The sequence below is a fragment of the Otolemur garnettii genome, unplaced genomic scaffold (genome assembly GCF_000181295.1).
Source record: "Otolemur garnettii isolate 467f Iridium unplaced genomic scaffold, OtoGar3 scaffold00131, whole genome shotgun sequence".
In the NCBI taxonomy this organism is placed as follows: domain Eukaryota; kingdom Metazoa; phylum Chordata; class Mammalia; order Primates; family Galagidae; genus Otolemur; species Otolemur garnettii.
Genome location: NW_003852526.1, coordinates 3,320,366 through 3,340,323, shown reverse-complemented (window position 1 = coordinate 3,340,323; position 19,958 = coordinate 3,320,366). Strand labels below are relative to the sequence as shown.

General features: G+C 34.1%; 1 protein-coding gene across 9 annotated transcripts in view; it reads right to left on the bottom strand.

Annotated features, from left to right (window-relative positions):
• BBX (BBX, HMG-box containing) overlaps nt 1–19,958 on the bottom strand; it is a 279,317-nt gene that overhangs the window by 140,829 nt on the left and 118,530 nt on the right. For 3 of the 9 annotated variants that reach the window (XM_003798195.2, XM_003798196.2, XM_023518216.1), the window contains exon 3: nt 18,896–18,969. The exons of 1 other annotated variant lie outside the window; for it this stretch is intronic. Coding sequence is in view for 4 of the 8 variants with exons in the window: in XM_023518212.1 (XP_023373980.1) it covers nt 15,882–15,968 (87 nt within the window). In the remaining 4 variants the exon portion in view is untranslated. Of the gene's footprint in view, nt 1–3,365; nt 3,483–15,881; nt 16,043–18,895; nt 18,970–19,958 lie in introns of those variants that run through there. 5 more of the 9 variants (XM_023518213.1, XM_023518214.1, XM_023518212.1 and 2 more) reach the window with 3 other exon arrangements.

Genomic DNA, 19,958 nt, shown 5'->3' with positions numbered 1-19,958 from the left:
CTTTGGTGCAGAGTTCAGAGGCACTCACAGAATGAATTCTGGACAAGTGACATGTTTAGAAGACACCAGTCTATGAGAATCTGAAGAGTCAACTCTTTGAAAATGGTTCAGCACTAATCCATCTCAGGTGGAGTCTCTGAATAGCGATGGGAAAAGTGAATGAAAGCAACAAGGAAAAGAAGTCAAGCCCTCTCATCATTTACCTGGAGTGGAGGTGTCCCTAGCAGACAAAGCACAGCAGAAAGAAAGTAACAACTTGCCTCTAGCACTAGATGAACACAGACCCACTGACTCCAAGGAAAGGCCCAACAGGAAAAAACAACACTCAAAGATGGTAATCAGAGTAGGAGAAAAGACATGAGGTTATGCTGTACAGCAAATAACAAAGGGTAGGAGTTGGTCACAGGTGTAGGGTTGGGGGGAGAGAAGGAGAACAAGAGCAGACAGGTAACAAGCTTTTGCACTGAACAGTGCCTGAGGAATAACTGTAGGGAGCCAAGGACATCTACTCCATTTTCTCAAAGAAAGATAAATGTATTCTTTCTCTAGAACAAATCAATCCTAAATAACAAAGAGAGGAAGAGAAATTCTAGATATGCCCTACTTAATGGGGTTATGAGAGACAATAACTTGATAGGTCGCTGATCAGGCTCTGGTAGTGGTACAGAGAAATAGGAGATAAAGTATTTTTCATTCTGATTAGAAGATGGAATACATAATATTGGAGTCAAAAGGAATCTTACAGACCACTGGTCTTCATTCTTATTTTTCAAAAAAAAAGAGTGAAGCTCAAGAAAAAGTGACTTGTTTATGGTTTAAAAAGCTACTCACTAGCAAAACTATTTACAGTACTCATGGATTTTTGCCCCTTGCTTTTAGATAAATTCTTGTCACTGAACAGGGGCAAGGTAATTCAGTTTTTATTGCATTTACAGGCTTTCCTTTCTGCATTCAATAAACATCGACTGTACAAGGCAGTAGGCTAGATTCTGATGTATCTCCCTGCAAAACCTCACAAAATGGATATAGAAGTGGCAACAAGCTTGATATAAGGAAAAATGTTGAGATCAACTAAAATTACAAACCACCAAGTACTCATTACAAAGTTAGAAGGAACTTTTGATATTAAAATTGGAACAGAGTGTTCAAGTACAATCAGATACCAAAAGAATTATTAGCTAAGAAAAAATAAAAGTGGGTGAAGGATAGAGAAAGGGAGAATGGCAGACACAATTTGAGTCATTTACTCAAGTTTTTGGAACTTTTGCAAACCAGAATAAAACATGGGTTGATCAAATCATTGCAGCTTGCAAACAGTCCTCTGTGGGTCACTCTTTCTCTATCTCAATTCAAATTAAGGGAAAAAGAAATCAGGAAAAGGAAATGAGCATTTCTCTGCACAGTCTTTTTAAGTCAGAATAGGCAGATTACCTGAGGGTCATCAGGGTTTTTGTTAAGGTAACTTAAAAAATCCTTTCTATTTTTAAATTTCTGACCAGATACAGTAATATTTACAGGGAACCATCCATAAAGATACAGTGAATATATTAAACAAAAATCTAATAATTTTTAAAAAGTAATTGCAGTTAGAGAGAGAGAGAGAAAATACTTACATTCTGTTAGTAGGAGCATAAAATGCAGTAAGTTCTATGAAATGCACTTGGCATTGTACTGTGAAGTTTGAAGTTGACCTAAGTTCTACTCCTGAACATATATCCTAGAAATACATAAGGAGGGTAAATACGGAACTCAAGAATTCTTCCTCTGCAGATTTAATGGAAATAGTCTAAGTAGCCATTAAAAGAAAGTAAGTAGTGATATGTTCATGCAATGAAATATCTATCACTATCGATGATCATCAACGAATTACAAGTATAAGCAAGAATGACCCACAAATATGATGGTGGGATGGAAAAACAGCTGTTGCAGAAGGAAACATATGGTATTGTATTATTTATACAGAACTCAAAAACAAGCAAAACTTAATGCAGAAGGTTCATAAATATGTGAAAAACTATGAAGAAAAACATGGAAGTATTAAGCTCTACATCCAGGACTGTCAGGATTTTTTGGTGGGGGATAAAGAGGGGTGATGGAATCTGCGCTGGGCGCAGGGAGGATTTAAAAGATACCAGTAATGGTCGATTCCCTAAGCTAGTGGCAGGTACTCAGTTACTCAGGTAAATGTCATCCTTTGTAGCTTCTCTACATGTTATAAATATTCTCACATAGCACTTTCTAAACACCACGGACTGACTTTTTAAACACTATAGCTGACTTTCTAAACAGTTTCTAAACACTAGAGCTGACTTTCTAAACACTTTATAGTTGACTTTCTAAAAAATAGTTAAATACTACTACATTTAACTATTTTAAAGATATTTGTTAAGAATGTGTTAACTAACAAGTACCTGGCACATACTCAGAACTTTACAAAATTCTCTCTTTTAATTCATACTACTCTTTGAAGTAAATCTTTTCAACCTTAGTTTACACATAAGGAAACCGAGATTAAGTTTCGTTAAGCAGATTGCCTAACGTTACACAGCTAGCAGAGCTGGGATTCAAACTCCATCCAGCTCTGTCTGATATCCAAATCTGAAAACCATGGTGCATCTATTATCTAAATTACTATAGCAAAAATTAATTTCTAACATGAAAATGCAACAAAATTGCTATACTGTGGTTTACTATTTCAATTCATCTCAGCTAAAAAAATGTATCCCTGATTCATGGTCTCAGAGTTTGTATTAATTTTACCTCACAGTATTTATTCATTACTTCTATAATTACACATACTCTATAAATCCTAAAACTGGCAACAGATACCAATTATGTTTTTTGAACGTCTCAACTTGGCTATACTTCTTTTCATAGCCTAAACTTCTCTAAGACTAAAAGTTTAAGTGTAGTTAGGTGTTGGTGGGCTGACACTCAACACTATCTTTTCACTTCCCTCCGCCCGTTAGGAATTCACTCGCAAGCAAGTGAACAGGTTTGCCAAACCCCACAGAAATTACTCACTTCCACCCTTCTCTTTCCTCTTCTCCCTTCCAACCATACTTCAAAACCTAATTTTAAACTCATACAGGAAACCTGATTAATACCACCTGGCTTTGTCTACTCCATTAACCCTGGGCTCCTTCAGCACACATACAACACAATGCATTTATATAATTATTGATTGGCTTTTTAATTTGTTGCTGTTGTTTTTGTTTGCGAGTGTGTCCAGCCTGCAAGAACCATTGAGAAAAGTTTACAAATTTATTTCTTCTGCCCTGTGTCCTAACTCATTCTTCTCCCGCAAATTAGGACCAATTATGCTCTGTGAATAGGAGGCATTTATTAAGTGCTGATTGACTTACTACAGTGGAACAATTCGCTTCTGGTATTTCTCAGTATCCCAGTGAATCCTCCACATCTACAACATGCTGGAGATGATACCAGGTACCGCTAGAGGCTTGGGGTCTTCCTGAGGGTGCCTGAGACAAGAAAAACACAGAGAGAGACCAGAGACAGTCAGGAGAAACACAGAGAGGGAACACAGAAATAAACAGAGGACAGAATGAAGAGCTGAGAGTCGTGAAAAGAGAAGATAATAGAGAGATTAAGTAGCCAGAGAAATGCAGAGACAGGGAGGAAGCTGGCAATTTGAACTTGGGTTTTGGTTTTGAAATTACATTTTGGAAAAAAAAAAAAAAGAAATTACATTTTGGGTACTAGTTACTCATGTGATAGGTGTCATCATGCTACTAAATTTATGATATAATCAACTATTCCAAAGTCCTTGCTCAGGTTTTTCTGAGCTTTTATCTTTATCCATTAAAATTCATCTTCATAAAGTCTCATCCTTGATATCGCCATGCAATCCTCGAAACAACTTAGTTTCAAGTAAGGAAATATTTTACACAATTGAGAAAATGGAGGTCAGAGAGGTAATATGACTTGCCCAAGGTCACAAGCAAATGCTAATTAAGACCCCAAATCTTCTGATTCCAAAATCCACCGCTTTTTCTGATATCCTATATAGGTCCTACTAGAAATGGATATTATATAAATCTAAACTGTTTTTATAAAATTAAAACTACATACTTCAGGATAAAACTTTTCTATCCTATAGGACACTGAATTACTCAGGTTTCACTAGGCTATTTAAAAAATATATCAAAAAATGAATCAGAATGGAAACATTAGAATAAAACTTTAGAATGGAAGTGAAATTAAGTAGTCCCTTGACAAAATTTTTGGCATTTAAGAAAGGAGCTAATTTGTCTGTACATGTATTTCAGCGGAGGAGAAAGATGAAAGGGTGTTCCACATTTTAACGAACTTAGAACTGAGCACCAACTAGTGAAGAACCAGTCTCAGTCACTTGTGCTCTCATAATGTCTCACCTAAAGTCTACACTGCAATCCAATTTCAGAGTATTCGTAGAGTAGAAATTATTTAATGCACTGTTCTTTACAAACATTAGTATTTTCTCGAGGGATACTTATACCTTTCTAAATAACCATGCCTTTTTGGAAGCAATAATGTAATTGCCAGAAAAGCTCCTTTGATACAAGTTTAAGTATGTTATTGGATTTCACAGTAAAACAAGACAATAAGAACATGAAGAAATTTCTATTTAACTGTGCTTCGATGTATTTTCCATCGTGTTCAGCAATTTTAAAAACAGAAATTTTCTAACAAGGCCTAAAGTATAGTACTGCTCTGCCCTCTAGTGACGGGCTAGGCTTTGTTAACTGTGTGCTTTTTCTTTTCTTTTAATTGCTTTTTTGAGCAATATATAGGATTTTTTAAAAATCACATGAGGGCTGCCTTTCTATCATTTGAGTAGTTAACAAAGAGCACTGGCCAACCTTTAAGGCACGGTTTTTTGTATGAACACAATGCAGGAAAGAGACTTCAGAATTCAAGAATTTCTTTCCATCTGGATGGTCCACGTAAGTATTGTATACCAGAAACAAGAGAATTTTAATATAATCTGTTCTGATCCTTATATTTTTACACAATTTATTTGGAAAGCTCAAAAAATCCTGTTCAGTTTCTTTGTTAAAAACTTTGTGAATTTCCTAACTTGACAAATCCCATATTGGTCAGTTCTATTATTCTGAAGAATCAAGAATGAGTAATACAGTACATATCACATATAGGTGAATAATTTTCTATTAATAGAGTAAAAAATGCTTCATACAGAACTATACTAAACATAATTTACCCTTAATTGCTCAAGTGGCACTTTAGGATTTTCCTGAACCTCAGTGTCATTGTTAGGAAAGTGACTATCGCTTCACCAATATGTGCGGAAACATTAATCAAGAAAGCCAGTTAAGAGGGAGATATTACACAGAGATTCACCTTAGTTGCTTTGATGAAAGAAACTGCTCCATCATATTATACTTCCCTCTTAATTTCTCCTGCCATACGTCTCTTGCGAGGAACCGCTGCCATTTCTAGAACAACATTTCTACACTCGGTAAACCCAGTGTTACCCCCTCTGTGTCTTAAGATGACCTACAGGCAGTGTGGTGTTGTGATTAGGAGCACAAACCCTACAGCCAGCCTGCCTGAGTTCGAATCCAGCTCTGCCATTTATTAGCAGTGTATCCTTAGGCAGATTATTTCACCTCTCTGTGCTTCAGTTTCTTCATCTAAAAAATGGGAATAAAAAGAGACACCTACCAATAGTAATGTTTTATATCTTGATACGTATTTGGGTTACATAGGTGTATGTATTTATCAAAATTGAGAAAATATACTTTTAAGATTTGTTCATTTTGCTTTTTGTAGATTTTACATCAAAAGACAAAACTTACAAATATTAATCCCTAGTTAATAATATACACTCTCAAGTATTCAGGAGTAAGTGTGCTGATGTCTATAATTTAAAATGCATAAAAATTAAGTTCAATTGAGGAGGGATAAAGAAATGGCAGATAACGGGCGGTGCCTGTGGCTCAAAGGACCCTAGGTGCCGACCCCATAAGCCAGAGGTGGTGGATTCAAACCCAGCCCCGGCCAAAAATTACAAAAAAAAAAAAAAAAACACGGAAAGAAATGGCAGATAAGTAATTAAATGTAGTAAAACGTTAATACCTAAGTCTAGATAGTGGCTATATGAATTTCATAATAAAAGGTTTGGGGAAAATATACCTATCTCTTGGGTGTGAAGATTATATATAACAGTATTAAATATAAAGACTCAAATCAACAATAGCATATGGTAATATGTTTATTTAAGCAAATGAAAAGTGGTGATTCTTCTGGAGTTGGTGGAAAAGAGGAAGAAAGTATAAGGCACTGAGTTCCCAAACCAGGGTGAGTAGTTGACACAAGGGTATCACAACTCAAATTTCAAATACATCATAGAACTATACAGAACTCAAATTTCAAATATACCATAAAATTATACAGACCAATTATAAAACAATCTCTGAAGTTGGATTTGAATCCTCACTCTGCTTTTACTTAGTCAAAAAGCATGATTTATTTACAATGTTCTCAGTCACAGTTCTCTCATTTATAAAATGGGAATAGTGACACCTATGTCTAAAGGTCATTGTGAAGATTAGGGGAAATAAACATAGAAATCTGCACATACAATCCCAATAACAGTTGCAGTTTTTATCATTATAATCATTATTACCTAGAATGAGTCTTTTATACCTTAACTACCATTCTCTGCAGATGAAAGCAAAAATGGCAAATAAATCTGGTTTTCAGCCTAGAAACTAAATATGCAGGTTGCCCAACTACTCTAAAGAGCTTTGTAAAGGGTTTTTATTAAAACAGTAGCCCTTACTTAAAGTATCACTATACTTAGTATAAAAGAATAGTTGGCAATGACAGAGAATTCATTATTCATCCCTCTGTAATGTCAATTATGATAAATCAAACTCCTGTGGGTGAGGGATTTAAGAAGTATGTTTACTGATGGCATTTAAAGAAAGTCATTTCAGTGCATTTGAGGAAATGATATTAGCACCTGGATAAGCTTTGACTTCAAACTATAAAGTAATGTATTTAAAGAAAAGAACATTACAACTATTAATACATTTATAGAAGATGAGTTCTAGGCTCCCAGAGAGTAGATTTGTAAATTATTATAAATTACTACATGAAGACAGTGATTTAACATATGCTCTTTCAGATAAAAAGAGAATCAAGAACTTGGCACTAAAGAGGGTAATATTTGAAACATTATACAACACAGATTCTGTCTTGACCACTCTACAAAAAGTGCTTTCTCTGAAAGGATGTTTACCCTTGAATCATTAACCCAACTTTTAATCATCAACCCAACCATTAACTTTAAGCATTTAGTTTTCTCTAAATTTTTCAACACTGCCCATCTTAAAACTCTTCCTCATCTCAAACAACATTATACCCTATTGCTTTTCCCACCACCAATCTGATTTTTTGTCTTTCCCTTAGATTCCCCTTAATGAAGAATAGGCAGGTACTTTCAAAATTTCTGTCCTTCAGGCATATTATCTGCTTTCACCAATTTTCAGAAGTTTTAGATACTTCTCTATTAAAACTCTATCTTCAGCCTGAATCTCTTCCAGACTCATCTTAAATTTATAACTGCATCCTAAACATAATCACATGGATATCTTCTCTATGTTTCAAATCCAATCTATCTCGAACTTCACCTTCCCTTCCCATAAATCAGTTTCTACTATTTCCTTTCTCCAGTAGGAGTTATTAGAACTCTTCTGAACACTCACAGTTAAATTAAAAATTTATCTCTCACTTCCTTTCCACACCCTCCACTGCCCTCTTTCCCTCCTCCTATGACTCCTTTACATCCCCAAGACAGCATCAGTCTCTAAGTTCTGCAAATGAGCAGTTTCTAAATTGATTCAGGTGAAAGACACATACAATTCATATTCTTTGAGAAAGCTAAAGTCACAATTATGAAACACACATAAACACAAGCTAAGTAGTAAAGTGGTTCAGAAAATATTCATTGAAAGGATCCTTAAAACTAAGAACGCATTCATTTCTGCCTGTACTCTGAAAAGACTTACTTGATTTTTTGAATTGAATCACTTTTATCCAGGATATCTCAAGATACATCCAGAGTATAACTTCACAATGTTTCTCCTAATAGTCCTATTTACAACTGTTGACATTTTACTAGAACAACCAACTTCTTCTTACCGAGATAATGACAAAGCTCCCTAAATCACTGTTTCCAAAGCCTACCTCTTTTTCCTTCCCATCCACCCCATTTATATCATCTCCTCAAAAATTTTCAGTGGTTCATCTGCCTCTTGCAGGGAGAAAAAATAAAGTCATCCTGACATTCAAGACCATTTTACGTGAGCCTTTCTTTTCACTAAAGTTTCCCATCTTAACTTTACCTATATCCCATCCAACTGGCAAAACAATCTATTCGCCTTTCCAGACTTGTGTACCTCCCCTGTTGTGCAGTCTTCCTGGATATCCCCACTGGGATTTAGAATTTTCCTTAGAACTCTTAATGAGGTTCATATGCACCTACGTAGAGTTTACCTTATATTAGCATATTATGACCGTGACAGTGTCTAACACATTGCTTTGCATAGTAATTCTAGCAAATATTTATTAGAAATATTAGAGAAACAAAATATATTAGTCTTTAAGCAAAACATTCTTCCAGTGGGATTACCAAAGACAGTTCAGTTTCTAAAAAGAAACGGAAGAGAACTAGAAAAACACTAAAGAACTTGAGCATAAATACTCTCACAAGTGGACTGGAAAGGTTTAAATTTCTCAATGTATAGTAATGATTTTCTATTTAAGTCTAAAATCTATGCATGGTATTTATGGCTTAGATGTTTACATACCCAACTAAGAAAAGGCAAGACTGCTACAAAAGGAACACAGACACCTAACACATACACGCTAACAGTTTCAGATGGAACCGTAGATGGAATCATCCTGAAGACAAGTTTAGATATATTGACTGCGGAGAGATACTCAAAATTAATAAACAAAATCATAACTGATACGAGTGATGGAAACCATGTTATATTGGTTTTTATGATTATGTGCATGAAAAATATTATAAAGTAAGTACTTTCAAAGAAATGGCATTTTCTGCAGATGAACACTGATTTAAAATTAAGGAAAGTTTTGCATTTTTTCACCAATGTGTGAATGAACTAGCAGAGTAAAGTCATAATTTAATTAACTATTTAACTCATTTTAAAAAAATTTTTTTATATTATCAGGGTGTAATAATTTTTTAAGAGCTCTCCATACTTTAAATTCCCATCCTTAATGAGTTCTCATTAAGAATTCATTCTCTCTTTGTTTTGATAAAAATAATTATAGTCTTTGAAAAAACTCTCTAGACTGTAAGAATTTATTGTTATGTTTAAAAGTTTACATGTTCAGAGTGATTTTTTTAATACCAATGATATGCAGAAATAATATTCCTAAATAACTATATTCCATTGAATGATAGATGCCTTATGTACTAATATTTTCATATGTCTGAACTTTCATAAAATTGTTAAAGGATGTACAATTAAAATAAAATCAAACATCTATCCTTACAATTGTACAGAAAATATTTTCAGATTCTTAACTGTATTAAATGTTATTTATTCTGTCCTAATGATATAAAACAAGTGCATCTTGTATTCAATAAAGACTTTCTCAGCATAATAAAGATGTGCAATTTGAGGTTGAACATTTTCCTCGTTGTGGAGACAATAACAAGTCTGAAATTAAATTTCAAGGAACAGTTAAGCACCAAAAAGTCAGAGCTCATTTTTGACCTACTGCCCATTTTAAGAACAAACACATTCTCTTAACAGTTCTTGCCATGTGCTGCACTGGCATTACACCCTCCAGCACTTCTAATCCTCTTAACAACCTTACATAGTCTGTATTTTTTCCATTTCACCAATGAAGCTAAGTGACTTTCCCACAATCCAATGACAATAAAACAGCTGAGTTAGGTTTAGTCTTAGGTCTAGAGCTCATGCTTCTAAAAGACCGCCCTTAGCTTAAAAAAAAAAAAAAAAGTGATTCACTTAAATTCCTCTCCTATAAGGAAATCCTTAAGTTTCTATCTACCTATATCAAAATCCCAAGGAAATGAAAGTGAGGATTATGTGGTCAGTCTGGAGGTAAATACGGGAATTTATAAGCTCCTGGAAGTAAAAGTTCTAAAATACTTTTTCAGGAGCACATTAGATATTCCAATATATAAAATATACTATCACGATGGAAATAATTGGTAAAAAAAAAAAATCCTATTATTTTACTGATTAAGGAAATTCTCATAAAAAGAGACATGACTAGAACATCTTTACTATCAATAAGATATAATAGCCTTATTAGAAAGATTTATGTTCTCTAAAAAGTGAGATTTTAAAGTGAATAATAAAGGCAACACTCATCATTTTAACAGATACAACTAAACATTCAAACCTAAAAACTTTATTACATTGATTTAAATGTTCATTCCACTGAATGAACTGAAAGATGATCTGTATGCTTCCATTCTTCAAATGGCCCAACAAAATGACTGATATAAAAAGAGGTTTGGTATTTAAGGGCACTGACAGAAGCTGCTGATGTCAAATTTTTCTCTATTGACTCTTTTGTAATACACCTATTTGATGATTTGGTAACTCTAACAATGCTAGAAACACGGTGCTATTCAAAAACTATACTGAGGATATGCACAGAGTTTCAGAGATACATGCAACCAAGCAAGGCCTCGTGGATAAAGGGTGTATTCTCCACTCTGCACACAGACATACCTCATATTGCATAGGTTTTACTGTCTCTATTATTTGGCAGTGCTTCAATGTAGGTAGCGTGGCATAACTGATTAGGGCAGCCCCACATAAATGGCAGCGAGGTCCAGGTTACAGGCCAGTTCCTTCACATCTCCCTGGCTCTCTCAAGAAACATGTGCACTCTAAGTGCCTCTGGTAACGGTTTAGTACCTTAAAACATTACCTGAAGTGACATACTTCTGCCTTGAGAGACTTTTGGTAATAAATGAACTTATGGTAAATGTTAAAGAACACTGAAATCATTATGATTTTAATTTATCTGTTTTTTAAAGAATAGTAACATAGCCACAGCAGAGGCAGAACAATTGCAAATTAAGCTAAGCAGGTATAAAAGTCAATTCAAAATCAAAATACAACATTCTTGTCTATCATTTTCACAGATCCAATTGGATACTGAAATGTCCTAAAATTAGCTCCCAAAATAAAACAACTAAAGGAAGACTTTAGTCAACCTTCTGGTACACATCAATGGAATACAATACTGTATTACATCTCTTAAAGCCCAAAGGAACCAATTTGCCTACCTTAAATCTCACAACCTTCATGTGTGTTTCACTCACCGGGATGCCAGTAAAGTGTTAACAGAAGCACTTGTTAGAAGACTAACCCATCTTAACAAACACTTCCTGATTCAGTGTACAGCACAAATGAGCCAATAGATACCCAGGAATTTTTTGCAGTTCATTTTAAGTTCTTGGGCCTGCTAACATTTACTGATTATAGGACTGACTCCAACTTAAAGGCACAAGAATACCTCTCTCCCTGAACTCAGTCTAGAAAAAATAATGACCTCATATAGACCAGAGGATGCTTATTAACACAATGTTCAGCAGAATGCAGAATACAAGATTCATACAACGTAAATTACTGTAATACTATGAATTAATATGTTCACTGAGCAACTAGGTTTTTGAAATATAGCCACTCAAAAAATAATGACTTGGGGTGGCACCTATTGCTCAAAAGGGTAGGGGGCAGGCCCCATATGCCAGAGGTGGCAGGTTCAAACCCAGCCCTGGCCAAAAAAACTGCAAAAAATAAATAAATAAAATGTAAATAAAAAATAAAGATTTTTTAGTGTAAACTTAAGTCCCTTCACATCTTAACCCCTTTAAGAAGGTTCCATGAGAGAACTAAATGTAATGCTCATATATACAATGTGTGTGTGTGCACATATAGAGAATATACAGGAAATGCAGTGCATTACATATTTTATACTAAAATGCATGAAATTTCGAGAGAAATCTTATGAACAATTCTATCCCTATTAGATTTATTTATTTTTCCTAGGAAAACATTCTTTTCTATAATAAAAACAGAGGAAAATAGATACAGACTTTAATATAAATAACTTACTTTATCCAACACCTTTCAGGGTAGTATTAAATGGATGGAGTTTTGCCTGAATATATTTATACTGTCCTTAACTAATGAATTTCACAATTAGTAGATTGATCCTATTAGGTGAAAAAAATATACTGCTAAAATTCATCATACACAAAGTTTTTGAGTTTGAGACATTTTATAAATAGCTTTTGGTTAAGAATAAAATCAAAAGTGAACAAAAAAGTAAAAATACCATTCAACTAATTATAGTGACATCCACAAAATTAAATCACTGCTCAATAGTTTATCCTTTTAGTCTTTAAACAGAGAGGTGAATTGATAAATGTTATAAATACAGTAGAACTTCTGTTAAGTCGAGCACCCAAGGAACTGTAACAAACTGGTCAATATACAGAGGTGGTCAACACAAGGAACTAGGCCACTATACCAACACATACATGCAGGACATGTCCAGTCTATGAAAATCAGGTAAACTTAAGGAGATGATCAATGTAAGGAAGTGGTTAATTTAGGGAGATGGTCAATGTAGGTACATGGTCAACTATGGAGGTACTATTATATATTCAAAATGACTTTTGCGTCAAAGTGTTTTAAGTCTCAAAGGTTTGTTTCCTTTTGATATTTTTTGTTTTACACAGATACCACATCACTAGAAACTGAAAATTATTCCAGTAATGGAGAAGAGAGAGTCACACTAACACATACAACGTCCGAAGATAAAACACGAGCCTACATCAATATCCAAGCAATAAATACACTATTTAGTCATCACTAATTCCAAGAACCCATCAACTAATTTACTTAATAGTAAATTACTGTATAGCAGAAAGTAGTACAGAGACATTCTCAACTCAATGCATTGCATTTAGGCCATCGCTTGAGAAATCCAAATCACTACTACCTAACTTAAGAGCTGATAGCGGAGGAAAGAAGGGGAACAGAAGAGGGGAACAAAGAAGGTAAGTAAAAAGGCAGGAAAATAGGTAGATCCATCAGATTTAGGACTCCTTGACTTCTGCTGGAATTACTGCAAATACATAATCTTTTTTTTTCTGTTTACCAAAATCTTACATAATAATATACGCCATTTCCCTGTTTGAATTCTCAACTGATTCCCAAAGTAAAAAAAAAAAGGCCTAAAAAGTATGAACTGGCTTGATATAGTGAACAGAAACAGTGATAACTCAAAAGAGTATCTGTCCTGTTCCTCAAAGAATTTTCAAATACATTCAAATACACAAGGAAGTCAATTTTTACAATAAAGTAATTCTTCAATTACATAAATCACGATGATTTTGAAGTTCTAAGACTTGATTCCTTCACTTATAAGAATCTTATTTTCATGCACAGGCCTTCAAAGAGGAAGAAATATGAATTTGGTAATCTCCAATGTCTCCTACCTCAAAGATATTAATAAGAGATATCTTTAGAATCTTAGAAGATAATAATAAAACAGATTTCTTGATTATAGATTACATAATATAGGAAGTATTTTTAACACTTTCACTTCATTATTCGATACAGGAAAACAACTACCTCTATTATTGGGAGAATAGTGTTTCCCCAAAATTCCCATGTTGTAGCCTAACACTCCACTATGACAAGACGGAGCCTATAATAAAGAGGTAATAAAGGCTAAGAGAAGTCACATGGTTGGGGCCCAAATCCAGGGGAACTGGTGTACTTAAGGGAAGAGGAAGAGCACCAAGGCTCACTCGCTGTGTGCACAGAGAGGAAAAGCCATGTGAGGACACAGCAAGAAGGCATGCCCGAGAGAGCCCTCACCAGAAACCAAATTTGCCAACATTTTAATTGTGAGCCTCCAGCCTCCAGAACTGTGAACTTAAAATAAATGTCTAGTTTAAGCCAGTCAGCCTCTGGTATTTTGTTAGAGCAGCCCAAACAAACTAATACAACCCCTAAGGATATCTGAGGTAGTTTTACTCTACTAATAGTCCACCTGAATGAGGACTATTCAATAGCTACAAAGCTGTAACCAATAGCTATTCCATTCAAAGAGAGAAGAGCTTAGAACAATTTCAAAAGTTATTTCCCCCAAATAGTTTTATATACATGTGTTAACAAATCGAAGTCATTTTTTAAAAACAGGATTAGGCTTTGAATCATAAGAGATAATACTATGTTCTTCTGAATTCTGAGAGTACAAGGGGACAATGTCAACAGAGATGCTCTCAAGGCATCTAAATGGATTAAACCTTCATTGGAGAGCAGTGACACAAAGATCTTGAAATAGAAATGCCAGCTCCTTCGGAAACCAAATAGCATTTGCTCTAGGAGGCAAATAAAAAAAATTCAGTGGCACCATTTCCTGTGGCACCTTACCTCAAAATTATCTAAGATCTGATTTTTTTAGCAACTTGTTGCTGACTGACCTCATTAATATTCAGAGTGAAGGACAACCAGTATATTCACTCTTCACCATCGTTCTGTCTTTGGCACTTCTAAATTCTCTATGGCAAGAAGGGAATTACTGGAACACAGAGGACCTAACATTTCTACAGGATTCACCCTCTCTCTCAATGGTAAGGATAAAGCCAATTTCAATTTCCAGAAGAACTACAGAAGAAAGCATCAGCTCTTATGCATTCAGGACAATTTTCTTTAAACCCTTTGGGGGGGGGGGTTACATATAAATACACAAACACATTCTAGATGCATACACTGTCAGATGTCAATCAAAGGCATTTTATAGAAAGAATATCATCAAGATCTTGAACTCTGATCACATTTTTCTTATTCTTTTTTAACCTATCATTTCTTAGGTGCTTCTTCGTGCCAGGAACTGTGACAGAATTTATTTAATTCTCACACTCCTAAGACATAGAGATCATTATCCTCACACTAAAATGATAAGACAAAATTTCAGAAAGGTCAAATTATCAACCAAATTATTTTATTTTAAAAATGCCAGTCAGGCACAAGACCTTACATCTGTAATTATAGCACTTTGGGAGGCCAAAGTAGAAGGATCTCATGAGCCCAGAAGTTCAGTACAGCCTGGGCAACAGAGAAACAAACAAACAAAAATCTTAGCTAAGCACAGTAGTGTGAGTTTGTAGTCACAGCCACTCAGGAGTCTGAAGCAGAGCCCGTTAAGCCCAGGAGTTTGAAGTTGCAATGATGATGTTACTACACTCTAACTCCAGCAACAGAGTGAGAGACCCTATCTCAAAAATAAATACATAAATAAATAAAAATAAAAGAGGCCCAAAGTAGGATTTCTCAGAACCCAAAACTTATGCTTAGCTATACTGTCTTACCTTCTAACCTTATATTATATATATTAAAAAAAAAATTACACAGAAGTCTAAACCAAAATCCTTCCCCCCATCTTAAAGAACTATAAACTATCAAAGCATTGTCTGTATACTATAGATCTCTAAATCATCTTAATCCACTCAGCTCTGGTAACAATGTTTTTCAATACCTATGAGATTAATCAAATCAATATTGGCTGTGGAGTTCTATGTACTAGTAATTTCCTAGAAGACTTAGGAGAAAATAATGTAAAAGTTACAGTATATGAACATGACATCTGGTGGAATACCTCAGAAAACTCCTGGAATACATTTTTAAGCTCTTTGCAGTGTCTGCAATCTTAATTTTTAGAATGATTCTTAAAATTAAACTTAAGTAGACAAAGGGATTTGACCATTATATCCAGTAAAATTATCATATTAGTAATGAAAAAGGTAAAGCACTCACTTCCTCATTCTCTTCCTCTGATATAATAACATCTGTCAAAGTTCTGTGACCTATAGTACATAGGTAAGAAATTATTATGAGCATCATATATCCCTTCTCTAATTCTATATGCAAACTGCAGAGGATCTAGTCTGCAGTAATTTTCATTCATTTTAAAACTACTTCTAAAACAATAATGTAAATCTGTACTCTATAAACTTTTCCCTAAATGTTAGAAAAAGTTCTAAGATTCAAAACATCATGAATCTCTTGTATTGTATCAACTTCTTATTCCTTAAAACTTGTTACAGACAGTGTTTCATGTAATAACAAAAGGATTCACAGTCAAATAATTTTACATTAAACAGATTCATTTACTGCAGGACTTTCCAGGATCTTTAACATACTAAGTGTACTTTCCCTCTCTGAAAAACCAGCAAATGGTATTTTGCAGATATTGTAGTTAAAATATGTATATGCACTACCATCCTTTCCCTACCATGCTCCTCTCACATGGCCACACCCCACCTCATCACACAGGCTTGACTGTGTGACAGGCTTAGGCCAATGAAATATGAGAGGTAGCGACACCTGCCATGTTACATGTTAACAGCCATGCCATGGTTCCATTACTCTCTTCTCTTTCCACCATAAGACCTGTACATCCCAGAAAGGCTGCTCCTTCAGCTTTGGTCCAGGAACAAAGAGGATATGGAGCAGAGAGGCAGTAGACTCATGAGGGACATGAACATAAATTGCCACAAATCACTAAGATTTGGGGATTCTTCTGGTACGAAATGTAACTTTGCTTAAGCCAGTTGATATGTTTCCCAGATTTATTGAACTCTAATATGCTTTTGCCAAGTAACATCTTCCAGGATTTGTTTCCTAAATTACTCCCATTTTGTAGGGCATCTTTTCTATTTCTTAGTTAATAATGTATTGAAGATGAGCATATATATAAGCTAGAATTGTGCAGTCTTAGCCATCTTCAGTTAAGCTTTCATATTAAATTCTATCAGCAATTTTAATTTCTGCTTATAGTCAAAATATATTTTATTGCAATAATCTGATTAACATATAGAAATCACAGACCAGATGGCTACTTAGTGAAGGCAGCTATACTAATACTGGCTGAAGATATAATTTTTCTGAAAAGGTCAGATAAAGTATCCTGCTTTACTTTCTATATATGTACTCACATTTAGCAAGTTCTGAATACTACCACAAATTTAATTTTCTTTAAACCTTACAATAATTAACTCTTTTGGATTAGCAATTGAGAATATATTTGAAATTAAACATCCAATTTTGAATATTCCATAGTCTATTCTGCTGACTTAGTAAAACCATAATTAACTGTATTCTGACTAGCATTCTTTTTTTTTTTATTAAATCATAGCTGTGTACATTAATGCAATCATGGGGTACAATGTGCTGGTTTAATATACAATTTGAAATATTTTCACCAAACTGGGTTAACATAGCCTTCATGGCATTTTCTTAGCTATTGTGTTAAGACATTTATATTCTACATTTAGTAAATTTCACATGTACCCTTGGAAGATGCACCGTAGGTATGGTCCCATCAATTATCCTCCCTCCACCCATCCTCCCCACTGACCTCCCTTCCTCTCCCGCTCCCCTTTCCCCATATTCTTGGGCTACAGCTGGATAAGCTATAACTTGGTTTCATAGTAGGGCTGAGTACATTGGATACTTTTTCTTCCATTCTTCATTTACTTTGCTAAGAAGAATATGTTCCAACCTGACTACCATTCTTAAATCTAGATTTTGTATTTGTTAACAAGTATGCCATAAGACTTAAAGTACAGCACAGCAAAGAGGAAAAATAACTAAAACCGAATCATCTCATTGGCATTAAGATTTTGTTGATATTTAAATATCCTATAGTAAATACACATTCAAGTTAATTGTATACATTTTACTATGTGTACAATCCTAGACAATGACAATCAGGAGAATGGTTCAAAGGCCTTATATTTATGCTCACATCATAAAAGCAACATTTAGTCATATACTTACTAAAAGAAGAAAGGAGATGGAAATATTCTAGACAGATTTAATAGGCTAACAAGGAAACATGCTTAAAACAGGAAAGATTTCAGATTAATTTTTAACTAATTGAAAGTAAAATTAAAGAGTAAGTTCCCTTCTTGAAAACTTGCAACCGGATAATATGTACTACATTTCCTCAATTTTAATTCAACGTTTAAGTGAAATCTTATAAATTATCAGTTCACTATAATCAGATAACAGTAAAGCAAGCATACATTTTATTCTCAGACTCGGAAAACTCTATGCATTTAAGTAACCATTATTAAAATTAATTTTTAAATGTTATTGTCGTATTTTAAAAGTTAAAAGTTTCCTAAAGGAATACCTTTGAAAATAACTTCCATAGAAAAGAAGAGTCACAGTAGCTCAGAGTTTCACAGGCTGATATTACTTTGTTACACGTATATATTTTAAAATCTCAACTTTTTCTTCATTGTGTGGTTTTTACTATTTAAAGTGATTTCACAATACAGTCACATATCTCTCTACTATTTTTAATAGGTAAAATAAATTCCATAATGCTTTGATACTGATTTTTTTTTTCAATTAAGGCCACTAGATATATAAAATAACTTGGGGGAACTGAGCAACTTAATACTTATTTAGGTATGGGACCTCTAACTATCTGGGACTTCAATAAACTGATTTTTACCAAGACCTAGTACTGAGGAGAAACGAATCAGAGATTTCGAAACAGTTAATCTTTTTAAAATTCATTATTTTAAAAGAAACTTTAACTTACTTGACAATGAAGATTAAAATGTCACTTTTAAAAAGTAATAAAATTGATAAAAAAAAAATATATATATACAACTGTCACACTTCCTTGGTCAATATGGAAGGTGAATCCATCAGATGGGAGAGAGTTGAGACCAGCTTGGATAGTACATAGCTCTTGACTGCCTCACTGTTTCCAAGGTAAGTAAGTAAGATGCACCCTTCAGTGCAGCTCTTACCAATCAAGCCAAGACTTTCCATTGTGAGCTCAATGGAACATCAGAACTTCTAGCTTCTGTGATGCAGCAGGATTCTGTGAAAGACCCATAGGAAAGCAGTTATTATAAAATGGTGAGCCAGGAAGGCCTTTAAAATAAGGCTGACACTCATTCTCCTTTAACAAAATAACCCTTAAACCTTAAACCCTAAACAGTCAACATCAGCCAAATATCCCTATGCTAATACTATTTAGAGAAAGCAGCCTGAAGTGTTTATTGTCAGCTTTAACAAAAAGATAGTCACTAAAATTATTCAACATAAATTCTAAGACTTAAGTTCATAGCCTAAGAATTAACTATAGGTAATCATTTCTTGGCCTTCTGCGCTAAAATCAAGCACAGAATCGCAGGCAAATCCCATATGAAACATGGGGTTCACTGACTAAAGTTAGTTTAAATAACTGGCCCAACTCAACTAGATAAATTGTGATTCAGATATTAATCTCTTATGATTTATCTTTTAAATGTTTTGAAGATAATGAATGAAGCAAGGTAATAAAAACAAGAAAGCAGCCTTAGGTGAGGGGGTAACAAAAAAATTTTATAACAGCAAAGGATGAAGTAAGCTCAAAATTAGAAGGGGGTACACGCTAATTAATGGAACATTTCACATTCATAACACTGCAAATATAAAAACAGTATATTCCCATTAAATCCCATCATTTTTAAGAATTAAAAAGTTATTTTATTTTCTTTATGAGATTCATTTGGTTTCTATGTTGCTTCAGTGGTAAAACTAAATGCATACTCAAGTATAAGAGACAATTTCCTGCCCCCGGCAGATTATGAGAATATATATCTTTACAATCTGTAAACTATACACTGTAGAAACTGGATATAACTTATTAGCTTACAGCTCTATCAGTGCTTTCATTTTATGGCTTTACTCAAGTTTTTTTGTTGTTTTTTTTTCCCTAATCAGCCACAATATGGAAGATTTGGCTCTCCACATGAAATATCAAAAATGTGTAATGATTCATTTGAGTAATCCTATCTAGAATTAGATGATTCAGTTGTCACTCAG